The sequence below is a fragment of the Schistocerca piceifrons genome, chromosome 2, assembly GCF_021461385.2.
Source record: "Schistocerca piceifrons isolate TAMUIC-IGC-003096 chromosome 2, iqSchPice1.1, whole genome shotgun sequence".
In the NCBI taxonomy this organism is placed as follows: Eukaryota; Metazoa; Arthropoda; class Insecta; order Orthoptera; family Acrididae; genus Schistocerca; species Schistocerca piceifrons.
Genome location: NC_060139.1, coordinates 850,962,429 through 850,975,395, shown reverse-complemented (window position 1 = coordinate 850,975,395; position 12,967 = coordinate 850,962,429). Strand labels below are relative to the sequence as shown.

Below are 12,967 nucleotides of genomic sequence, written 5' to 3'. Positions count from 1 at the left end.
CACTTTGGTAAGGTTGTTTATTATAGTTAAAATGGTTCAAATGGCTCTGAGCACTATGGGACTCAACTTCTGAGGTCATCAGTCTCCTAGAACTTAGAACTACTTAAACCTAACTTACCTAAGGGCATCACACACATCCATGCCCGAGGCAGGATTCGAACCTGCGAGTTTATTATAGTACTGAGGTGAATATTCATGAGTGGATATGCATGCATGATAATGTTTTCATGGTGGTTGGATGTTTCATTAGCTCAGATAACATCTAATATATTTATGAGATTATTACTTCAGTCGGCGATGCTAGATGTGAGGTCAGCTCATTACCCAATAGCCAGTTTATTTTTTTTAGGAACATTTATCAGATCTCAGATACTTACATTTCTCAGACTGCAGCTCGTCGTGGTGTTGGACACTGCGTAGGAATGGCACTAGAACATACGTGGTCAGCTTTCCCGGAGAGAGACGACCTTCGTCCCCCTCCAGAAATAATGAAAAGGCTACACACTGGCCATCAGTATGGCTGTAGTGCTCATTGCGCAGGGAAGGCAGTACAACACATAGAACTAGGAAAGGACTTTGTATTGTGTGACAGGTTTGACAGTGTGAAGGTAATTTATAACTACTCTGACAGTATATATACGAGGGTTATTCCAAAAGTAAGGTCCGATTGATTGCCAAATTGAAACCACAGTGAACATCAGAAATGTTTTACTTGTAACAATTAGCTACACCTTTCAGCTACTTCTCTATGTAGTCGCCGTTCTGACTTAGACTTTTGTCATAGCGTTGTACCAACTTTTCAATAGCCTCATCATAGAAGGCAGCCGCCAGTGCTTTCCGCCAATTCTCCACCCTGGCCTACACCTCGTTGTCTGTGTCAAAATGTTGTCTTCAAAGACAGCGGTTCATGTGACCAGAGATGAAACTCAGGGGGAGACAATTGCGGACTGTATTGTGGGTAATCTCACATTTCCATTTGAAAACGATGCAGGAGCATCTTCATTGCCCCTGCAGAATGCGGCTGAGAATTGTCGTGAAGACGAAACAGCACGACAGTTATGTAATGTTGGCTGCATAGCTTCAGGCGAAATCTCTCACCAGGCCCTCGTACTTGGCGGCAGACACTATTTTCTAGACATCTTTACGCACTCACTGCGAGCTCAGAAATGAGAAGAGCGACGTGATGCTAACTGGGGCTATACTAGAGACACTACCCAACACATCTGTGCAAAGCTTTATCGGATTTTCATAGTCGTTTCCATTTCGCGACCGATCGGACCTTACTTTTGGAATAACCCTCGTATATAGCTTTAAAACAGATGTTTTGTTAACATTTGAATTAGAAATTACAGTACGTTGAAAGGAATATTCAGTGCAAAATCAGCCGTAAAACTCTGCTGTTGGCCGAATAATGATGTCGTGAACCTGAAACAGAGTAAACATTTTAGTTAAGAGGAGAAGTAGGGAAGAAAGTAAAAGGTTGGTACATAAGTTTGTAGCGTTTTTCCATAGTTTTAGTAAACGCAACAGATACATATAACAGAGACTTTAGTCATCAATAATATGTTCTTCTTCACTTTGTACAACGTTCTGCGAGTGCAGGAGTAACTTTTTGATTCCACGACTATAGATGTCACGTGATTTTCGTATCAGCGCACACTCCGCTGTAGAGTGAAAATTTCATTCTAGAAACATCCCCCAGGCTGTGACTAAGCCATGTCTCTGCAATATCCTTTCTTCCAGGAGGTTCGGAGGAGAGCTTCTGTAAAGATTGGAAGGTAGGAGACGAGATACTGGCAGAAATAAAGCTGTGAGGACGGGGCGTGCTTGGGTAGCTCAGTTGGTAGAGCACTTGCCCGTGAAAGGCAAAGGTCCCGAGTTCGAGTATCGGTCCGGCACTCAGTTTTAATCTGCCAGGAAGTTTCCTTCAAGGTTGTTCCATAGAGAGTGAAAGTGTGAGGACGCAAGGCCAGGTGAATAACGTGGGTACGAAATGACTTCCCAGCCCAATTCCTGAATAGTGTTTTTTTTTAATTTTTTTTTAATGTTACTTACCCCCATGAACCATGGACCTTGCCGTTGGTGGGGAGGCTTGCGTGCCTCAGCGATACAGATAGCCGTACCGTAGGTGCAACCACAACGGAAGGGTATCTGTTGAGAGGCCAGGCAAACGCTTGGTTCCTGAAGAGGGGCGGGAGCCTTTTCAGATCTGGCCTTGTAACACTAACCAAAACAGCCTCGCTGTGCTGGTACTGTGAACGGTTGAAAGCAAAGGGAAACTACAGCCGTAATTTTTCCCGAGGGCATGCAGCTTTACTGTATGGTTAATGATGATGGCGTCCTCTTGGGTAAAATATTCCAGAGACAAAATAGTCCCCCATTCGGATCTCCGGGAGGGGACTACTCAGAGGACGTCGTTATCAGGAGAAAGAAAGCTGGCGTTCTACGGATCGGAGCGTGGAATGTCAGATCCCTTAATCGGGCAGGTAGGTTAGAAAATTTAAAAAGGGAAATGGATAGGTTAAAGTTAGATATAGTGGGAATTACTGAAGTTCGGTGGCAGAAGGAACAAGACTTCTGGTCAGGTGAATACAGGGTTATAAATACAAAATCAAATAGGGGTAATGCAGGAGTAGGTTTAATAATGAATAAAAAAAATAGGAATGCGGGTAAGCTACTACAAACAGCATAGTGAACGCATTATTGTGGCCAAAACAGACACGAAACCCACGTCTACTACAGTAGTACACGTTTATATGCCAACTAGCTCTGCAGATGACGAAGAAATTGAAGAAATGTATGACGAAATAAAAGAAATTATTCAGATAGTGAAGGGAGACAAAAATTTAATAGTCATGGGTGACTGGAATTCGGTAGTAGGAAAAGGGAGAGAAGGAAACGTAGTAGGTGAATATGGATTGGGGCTAAGAAATGAAAGAGGAAGCCGCCTGGTAGAATTTTGCACAGAGCACAAATTAATCTTGGTTCAAGAATCATAAAAGAAGGTTGTATACATGGAAGAAGCCTGGAGATACTGACAGATTTCAGATAGATTATATAATGGTAAGACAGAGATTTAGGAACCAGGTTTTAAATTGTAAGACATTTCCAGGGGCAGATGTGGACTGTGACCACAATCTATTGGTTATGAACTGTAGATTAAAACTGAAGAAACTGCAAAAAGGTGGGAAGTTAAGGAGATGGGATCTGGATAAACTGACTAAACCAGAGGTTGTATAGAGTCTCAGAGAGAGCGTAAGGGAACAAATGGCAGGAATGGGAGAAAGAAATACAGTAGAAGAAGAATGGGTAGCTTTGAGGGATGAAGTAGTGAAGGCAGCAGAGGATCAAGTAGGTAAAAAGACGAGGGCTAGTAGAAATCCTTGGGTAACAGAAGAAATATTGAATTTAATTGATGAAAGGAGAAAATATAAAAATGCAGTAAATGAAGCAGGCAAAATGGAATACAAACGTCTCAAAAATGAGATCGACAGGAAGTGCAAAATGGCTAAGCAGGGATGGCTACAGGGTAAATGTAAGGATGTAGAGGCTTATCTCACTAGGGGTAAGATAGATACTGCCTACAGGAAAATAAAAGAGACCTTTGGAGAAAAGAGAACCACTTGTATGAATATTAAGAGCTCAGATGGAAACCCAGTTCTAAGCAAAGAAGGGAATGCAGAAAGGTGGAAGGAGTATATAGAGGGTCTATACAAGGGTGATGTACTTGAGGACAATATTATGGAAATGGAAGAGGATGTAGATGAAGATGAAGTGGGAGATATGATACTGCGTGAAGAGTTTGACAGAGCACTGAAAGACCTGAGTCGAAACTAGGCCCCGGGAGTAGACAACATTCCATTAGAAGTACTGACGGCCTTGGGAGAGCCAGTCCTGACAAATCTCTTCCATCTGGTGAGCAAGATGTATGAGACTGGCGAAATACCCTCAGACTTCAAGAAGAATATAATAATTCCAATCCCAAAGAAAGCAGGTGTTGACAGGTGTGAAAATTACCGAACTATCAGTTTAGTAAGTCACGGCTGCAAAATACTAACGCGAATTCTTTACAGACGAATGGAAAAACAAGTAGAAGCCAACCTAGGGGAAGATCAGTTTGGATTCCGTAGAAATTTGGAACACGTGAGGCAATACTAACCCTACGACTTATCTTAGAAGCTAGGTTAAGGAAAGGCAAACCTACGTTTCTAGCATTTGTAGACTTAGAGAAAGCTTTTAACAATGTTGACTGGAATACACACTTTCAAATTTTGAAGGTGGCAGGGGTAAAATACAGGGAGTAAAAGTCTATTTACAATTTATATAGAAACCAAATGGCAGTTATAAGAGTTGAGGGGCACGAAAGGGAAGCAGTGGTTGGGAAGGGAGTGAGACAGGGTTGTAGCCTCTCCCCGATGTTATTCAATCTGTGTATTGAGCAAGCAGTGAAGGAAACAAAAGAAAAATTCGGAGTAGGTAATAAAATCCATGGAGAAGAAATAAAAACTTTGAGGTTCGCCGATGACATTGTAATTCTGTCAGAGACAGCAAAGGACTTGGAGGAGCAGTTGAATGGAATGGACAGTGTCTTGAAAGGAGGGTATAAGATGAACATCAAGAAAAGCAAAACGAGGATAATGGAATGTAGTCGAATTAAGTCGGGTGATGCTGAGGGAATTAGATTAGGAAATGAGACACTTAAAGTAGTAAAGGAGTATTGCTATTTGGGGAGCAAAATAACTGATGATGGTCGAAGTAGAGAGGATATAAAATGTAGACTGGCAATGGGAAGGAAAGCGTTTCTGAAGAAGAGAAATTTGTTTACATCGAGTATAGATTTAAGTGTCAGGAAGTCGTTTCTGAAAGTATTTTTATGGAGTGTAGCCATGTATGGAAGTGAAACATGGACGATAAATAGTTTAGACAAGAATAGAATAGAAGCTTTCGAAATGTGGTGCTACAGAAGAATGCTGAAGATTAGATGGGTAGATCACATAACTAATGAGGAGGTGTTGAATAGGATTGGGGAGAAGACAAGTTTGTGGCACAACTTGACTAGAAGAAGGGATCGGTTGGTAGGACATGTTCTGAGGCAAGGGATCACCAATTTAGTATTGGAGGGCAGCGTAGAGGGTAAAAATCGTAGAGGGAGACCAAGAGATGAATACACCAAGCAGTTTCAGAAGGATGTAGGTTGCAGTAGGTACTGGGAGATGAAGAAGCTTGCACAGGATAGAGTAGCAAGGAGAGCTGCATCAAACCAGTCTCAGGACTGAAGACCACAACAACAACAACAACAATGTTACTTCATGCAGTCTTCCTGGTCATTGTTCTTGGACTGCATCTGAAAGACGCCTCAGTTGTTTTGTTGACAAAAAATGACAGCAATGATCATTGCACCTCGTAGTACACCACACCATTGTTTTCGTAGCTGCTCCGACGTGGCACGCCGTTCCACGCGCACCTGACAGACCCAAAGGCACACGATACACGCGGCTGCAATAAGCCGCGAGATGCTGCTCCGAAGTTAGTCAACTGCGGTGGTGCACATGCTGCAAATCATCGTCACTCCAGCTGTACCAAGAATTGGAGCAAGCAGAACAAGAAGACTGAGGCCGCTAAACCTGAGGAAGTGGGCCAACGAGACAAGGCGCCCGCCCCGCCCCCTGTCCAAGAGGGGGAAGTGGGCCGCGCCGCCGCCAAGAAGACGACTACGATAGTTTGCGTGAATCGTTACAGAAAGCCACGATCAAATCCGCCGTGGTGGAGGAGAGGGTGGCACTGAGGGAGGAATTGTAAGAGGCGTGCCGTCAGGTGTGGCAAGTGACGGAAGCCTTGATCCTTGCGACTCGCAAAGAAGAGGCGTCGACCCCCACCAGGAAGGCGGTAGGCGCGGAAACGCAGACGACCGCCTCTCTGGCAGATGCGAAACCGCAGGTTGCTGGAGAGGTGGTCGAGGAGACGGAGGAGACGGCACAGCAGCCGGAAGAAGAGGACGAAGAAGCCACACAAGTCGCTGCTATCGTTGCTATGGTTGAAGAAGAGGCTGCCAAACGCGACCACCTGCCGCTGACAGACAACCCGCAAGCCGCTAAGATGGTGATGGACATGTTAGTGGAGTTGCTGCGAGATGGTATGTATCCGTACCTCAACTTCCCATACCCCTTTAGCCCCTCCTGATGCTCCCAAACCCACCAACCGCATATCTTCGCTTGGGCAGCCGCAAACCTGCACAACATCGTTTCTAAGAAAGACCTAGCCCTAATCAATTCTCATCCCATCTTCACACCCCGGGATCGGCAATGCGTCATATATGTGGTGCCAAGAGCGAGGACTAAGAAGAAAAACCGGTAGTCCCACTAGCACATACCAGTTATACAATCCTGCTTTGCCCAGGCAAGTTCAGTCTTTCCCCCTGTCCCAGTAATAATCCTCATTCATTTCGACTCTGAATTTGTCTGAGTCTGGACTTGAACTCATTTTCATTTGGCCAGTGTGGGACACATATTACACAAATTACAAATAACCTAAATTGGAACGATCACATAGATAATATTGTGGGTAGAGAAAACCAAAGACTGCGATTCATTGGCAGAACACTTACAAGGTGCAACAGGTCTACTAAAGAGACTGCTTACACTACGCTTGTCCACCCTATTCTGGAGTATTGCTGTGCGGTGTGGGATTCGCGTCAGGTGGGACTGACGGATGACATCGAAAAAGTACAAAGAGGGGCAGCTCGTTTTGTATTATCGCGAAATAGCGGAGATAGTGTCACAGACATGGTACGTGAATTGGAGTGGCAATTATTAAAACAAAGGCGTTTTTCGTTGCGACGGGATCTTCTCATGAAATCACCAGTTTTCTCCTCCGATTGTGAAAACATTCTCTTGGCACCCACCTCCATAGGGAGAAATGATCATCAGGATAAAATAAGAGAAATCGGGGCTCGCACGGAAAAATTTAAGTGAACGTTTTCCCCGCGCGCCGTTCGAGAGTGGAACGGTAGAGAGACAGCATGAAGGTGGTTCATTGAACCCTCTGCCAGGCACTTTATTGTGAATAGCACAGTAATCACGTAGATGTAGATAGATGTATTCGGAGATTCTCTTCCTCCCTCCCTCTCTCTCTCTCTATCTTTCTTTCCTTTTTTTGTGTTATAAGCCTTCTGATTGGTTTGATGTGGCCCGCCGCGAATTCCTCTCCTGTGCCAACCTCTCCGTTTCAGAGTAGTACGTGCAACCTACATCATCAATTATTTGCTGGATGTATTCCAGTCTCTGTCTTCCTCTACAGTTTTTGCGCTCTACAACTTCCTCTAGTACCATAGAAGTCATTCCCTCATATCTAATCAAATGTCCTATCATCCAGTCCTTTCTCCTCGTCAGTGTTTTTCATATATTCCTTTCCTCTCCAGTTCTGCGCAGAACCTCCTCATTCCTTACCTTATCAGTCCACCTAATTTTCGACTTTCGTCTGCAGCACCACATCCCAAATGCTTAAATTCTCTTCTCTTCCATTTTTCTCGCAATCCACTTTTCACTACCATATAATCTTGTGCTCCAAATGTACATTCTCAGAAATTTCTTCCTCAGATTAAAGCCTAGTATACTTCTCTTGGACAGGAATGCCTTCTTTTCCAGTGCTATTCTGCGTTTCATATGCACCTTGTTCCGTCCGTCATGGGTTATTTAGCTGCCTAGGCAGCAGGATTCCTTAAAATCTTCTACTTCCAGATATTCTCATTTCTGCTATTTCTCGTTACTTTAGTCTTTCTTCGATTTATTCTCAATCCATATGTTGTATTCATTAGACTGTCCATTCCATTCAGTAGTTCCTGTAATTCTTCATCACTTTCACTGAGGATAGCAGTTCCATCAGCGAATCTTATCATTCATATCCTTTCACCTTGTATTTTAATTCTGTTCTTTATCCTTTCTTTTATATCCGTTATCGCTTTTTGGATGTATGGATTCAACAGTAGGGGCTAAAGATTACATCCCTGTCTCACACCCTCTCTAATCCGAGCACTTCGTTCTTGGTCTTCCACTCTTATTGTTTCCTCTTGATTTTTGTACATATTGTATACTACCCATCTTTCCCTACAGCTTTCCCCTATTTTCCTCAGAATTTCGAACATCTTGCAACATTTAACATTGTCGAACACTTTTTCCAGGTCGACAATTCCTATAAACGTCTCTTGATTGTTCTTTACGCTTGGTTTCTTTATCAACCGTAAATTCAGAACTGGGTCTCTGGTGCCTTTACCTTTCTTAGGGCAAAATTGACCTTTATTTAACACCTCCTTAGTTTTCTTTCGTATTCTCCTGTATATTATTCTTGTCAGCAAATGGGATGCATGAGATGTTAAGCTGATTGTCTGATAATTCTCGCACTTGTCAGCTCCTGCAATCTTTGGAATAGTGTAGATGATGTTTCTTCCGAAAGTCACATGTCATTTCGCCAGACTCATACATTCTACTCACCAATGTGAATCGTCGCTTTTGTTGCCACTTCTCCGGGTGAATTTAGAAATTCAGATGGAATGTTATCAATCCCAATTGCCCTATTCGATCTTAAGTTTTCTAAAGCTCTTTTAAGTTCTCATTCTACCTCATAGAGGCCTTAAATATACTCTTTCAATCTACGTGCTTTCTCTTCTGCATTTAATAGTGGAATTACCATTGCACTCTTAATGTTGGCACCTTTTCTTTTAGTTTCGAAGGCTGATTTGACTTTTCCGTATGCTGCGTCAGTCGTTTTGACAGTCACCTCTTTTTCGATTTCTCCACATTTTTCGTATCGTCATTTCGTCTTATCTTCCCTGCACTTCCTATTTATTTCATTCCTCAGAGACTTGTATTTCTGAATTTCCCTGAACATTTTTGTACTTCAATCTTTCATCGATTAGCTGAAGTATCTCATCAGTTACCCACAGTTTCTTTGCAGTTACCTTTTTTGTGCATGTGTTTTTCTTTGCAACTTCTGTGATTATTATTCCTCTTCAACTCTGCTGCTTACTGCTCTCATTTTGATAAAATTATATCGATTAAATGGCTTGCGCTTACCGGTCGAAGCGTTTTTTGCATGATTGGGATTACTTTTCAACCTTTTCTCTCCGTATAAATGTTTGTTATTTTCAAGCACTCACGTTTTACTTCGTATAAAAAACAAGCCAAATGACAAGGCAAGCAGACGAGAGATGGACACGTGCTTTCAGGCTGTTTACCATAATCGGATCATGTTTCGAAGAGAAATATTATCATCTGTGATATTATCCGAAACTAACAGGACCGCATTTCGTCGGTGACTATTATAGTATTACATCAGTTGCATTCGAACACTCGGATGCGCCAGTAAATCACGGGCTTAGCATATTTTAACATTTGTAGCTCACCTTGTATGAGTGAACCTTAAAAATAGACTCCCTAAGGAACATTTTAAGCCACTAAAAATTAGACTACAAAAATTCTACCTTAGTCTACGCCTAAATACATTATTTTCTTTAAAACGCCTACATTAACTAGGCGATTCTATCATCCACAGAATAGGCGACGAGGAACTGTTATGAAAAAAAGCGATATGCTTAACGGGAAGATCCAAATGGTTTTGTTTTTCAGTATAAAGTATTTCTTTTATATCTTTAAGGAATTTATTGGTATTTACTGGTACATCAGGGTCATGTAACTACTTGCGGAAAAATTTGAAATATAATTACATTGTTCTTTTTCTGTGCACAATACGAACAACGCAACTTTTTTTACGTGGTCTGCAACACTGATAACAACTTCTCCAACTGATGAAGTAAGAAGAAAAGTTTGTACCCTTGCTGTGGAAAAAGTTTTTTATTTTTTAAAGGAAAGCAGCCATACGAAGCTACCCAGCAGACATTCGTAACTTAGATGTATTGATTTTGGGACTTTTGGTGTCATGTTTGTTTTAAAAAGAAATCATTCACATCGATAGTAACAATGTATGGCCAATGACGGCCGGCCGAAGTGGCCGTGCGGTTAAAGGCGCTGCAGTCTGGAACCGCAAGACCGCTACGGTCGCAGGTTCGAATCCTGCCTCGGGCATGGATGTTTGTGATGTCCTTAGGTTAGTTAGGTTTAACTAGTTCTAAGTTCTAGGGGACTAATGCCCTCAGCAGTTGAGTCCCATAGTGCTCAGAGCCAGCCAATGAAGGATCTAACTGTAAGGCCAAAATGTCCGATAGACGGACTATACCATACACTTGAAAATGGTACACAGTCGATTTTGTGCGGTTATGAATGAGATAAATGAAAGGATATTCTGATCCAAATTACGACTGCTTGTACGACAGATTATCATCAATTAAAAATTTATTTCGTCTGTGACCCCCATTGCAACTAAAACATCGGAATATTTTTCAGCTGCAGACCATGACTAGACGGAATATTAAACTCATTTTATAATAACTGTTTTACAAGACAAAGTGACACGGATCAATATGAGGTATCACGTACGGATGTGACACAAAGTCAAGCCTGGACAGTACTTGGCTGCCATGACGTTTCTTTGATCCGTACAGTACCTCACTGTTGAAGTAGAAACATTGCACGAGGCACCTCAAATCCTGTATAGGCCGGTGCTGCACCGGATTTGATGGAGACCTAAGAAATGTAGCCCTCAAGAAATGCCCATCACTATAACCATTACTGTAGTTTTATCTTTAGTTATCATACAGAAGTGTATTTTGTTTATTTCTATATAATTAATAGGACCTAAAGATTTGGAAGTTCTTTACATCTACATCTACATCCATACTCCGCAAGCCACTTGACGGTGTGTGGCGGAGGGTACCTTGAGTATCTCTATCGGTTCTCCCTTCTATTCCAGTCTCGCATTGTTCGTGGAATAAAGGATTGTCGATATTCTTCTGTGTGGGCTCTAATCTCTCTGATTTTATCCTCATGGTCTCTTCGCGAGATATACGTAGGAGGGAGCAATATACTGCTTGACTCTTCGGTGAAGGTATGTTCCCGAAACTTTGACAAAAGCTCGTACCGAGCTACTGAGCGTCTCTCCTGCAGAGCCTTCCACTGGAGTTTATCTATAATCTCCGTAATGCTTTCGAGATTACTAAATGATTCTGTAACGAAGCGCGCTGCTCTCCGTTGGATCTTCTCTATCTCTTCTATCAACCCTATCTGGTTCGGATCTCACACTTCCGAGCAGTATTCAAGCAGTGGGCGAACAAGCGTACTGTAACCTATTTCCTTTGTTTTCGGATTGCATTTCCTTAGGATTCTTCCAATGAATCTCAGTTTGGCATCTGCTTTACCAACGATCAACTTACATGATCATTCCATTTTAGATCACTCCTAATGCCTACTCCCAGATAATTTATGGAATTAACTGCTTCCAGTTGCTAACCTGCTATTTTGTAGCTAAATGATAAGGGATCTATCCTTCTATGTATTCGCAGCACATTACACTTGTGACACAAGCGTGTAAAGGGAATGTAATTCATCCGTGAAAGTGGATTACAAAATACTTGTAAGGCCGATTCACGGGTGTTGCTCAGCAGTATCGGAGCCTTACCGTGTTGTATCTGTGGAAGAGATAGAGAAGAAAAAACGAAGAACTGTTCGTTTTGTCATGGTATGGAAGATACGTGTTACAGATACCGAACAAACTGCAGAGGCAATAGCTACAAGACAGGAGTTGGGTATTACGGAGAGGTATGCCGTTGAGATTCCGAGAGCGTATATTCCAAGGAGAGTCGGGCAACACATTACTTCCGTTTACTTCTCCTAGTAGCAGAATTACCCTCAACTACGAAACATAAGATGACCTACAGAGTGTGTTATCTACCGTTTTATTGCAAATGACAAGGTACACAGTAAGTACAAAAAATGGTTCAAATGGCTCTGAGCACTATGGGACTTAACATCTGACGTCATCAGTCCCCTAGAACGTAGAACTACTTAAACCTAACTAACCTAAGAACAGCACACACATCCATGCCCGAGGCAGGATTCGAACCTGCGACCGTAGCGGTCGCGTGGTTCCAGACTGTAGCGCCTAGAACCGCTCGGCCACTCCGGCCGGCCAGTAAGTGCAATTGCAGTGACTGAGAACGAGAGACTACGCTCATACACGGACAGAAAGAGTGGGCCAAAACAGCGCAGGTCGAGTCCGGTAACAAGCGCTTTCGGCATTACAGGTCACTGAACAATTCTAGACGGCAAGCAGAACCTTCACGGAACGCGAACGCGGCTAGAGAAAGCCGGCAGCGGTGCCTGAGTATGGCCGGAGACGTACCGGCAGCAAGCGAAGCAGGCGCTATCGTTTCGTTCTGTCGCCGGCTGCGCCAAACGTTAACTCTGCAATTGCGCTGATGGCAACGTACGTGGGCACGCCGCCGTATGGAGTAGTTCTAGGTTTATAAAGTAGAGCAAAATAATCGAACTATGTAGAAAAGGAAGGACGTATGAGGCTACATTGAGAAATAGTAATACCTCCAAAGACGTTCGTTTCTTATCTAAACTCATACGAATGAATGCGTTGCACTGAACTAGTTTACAGGTTACGAAATATTATGCGCAAGATGTCGGCACTTTATCCTTCTCAAATAGCAAACTTTCGCTACATAAATCACCAATTGCCTCGTTCGCATACAAATCAGAACATAGTTTTAAAATACACTCTTAGAAGAAAAAAAAAAAAAAAAAAGGTCGCACCACGGAAGGATTATCTGAATGGAACAATCAAATGGTTACAGTTCCAGAAAAATTGTGTGATGTATAAGGGGCGAAAGAAACGAGCCGGAGGCATAATTACAGAAACCAGTACCTGTATGTTAGAAGTATTGACCCTGGCTGTTGAGACCATTGTCCCACTGTGACACAAGGCGGTGAATGGATTTCTCATAAAATTCCCAGGGCTGCGATGTTAACTAGTTCCACACGTACAGCTGGACGTCGTCGTCCAGGGTGAATCG

At 42.8% G+C, this 12,967-nt stretch overlaps 1 protein-coding gene across 1 annotated transcript in view; it reads right to left on the bottom strand.

The window, feature by feature from the left end:
- Positions 1-612: 612 nt before the first annotated feature.
- Positions 613-12,967, bottom strand: part of LOC124775932 (farnesol dehydrogenase-like) — a 69,364-nt gene continuing 57,009 nt past the window's right edge. The window contains exons 7-8 of the mRNA XM_047250776.1: positions 1,304-1,425; positions 613-639 (exon numbers count right to left, since the gene is read on the bottom strand). Of these exons, the coding sequence (XP_047106732.1) occupies positions 1,381-1,425 (45 nt within the window). The 3' untranslated portion in view covers positions 613-639; positions 1,304-1,380. The remainder of the gene's footprint in view (positions 640-1,303; positions 1,426-12,967) is intronic.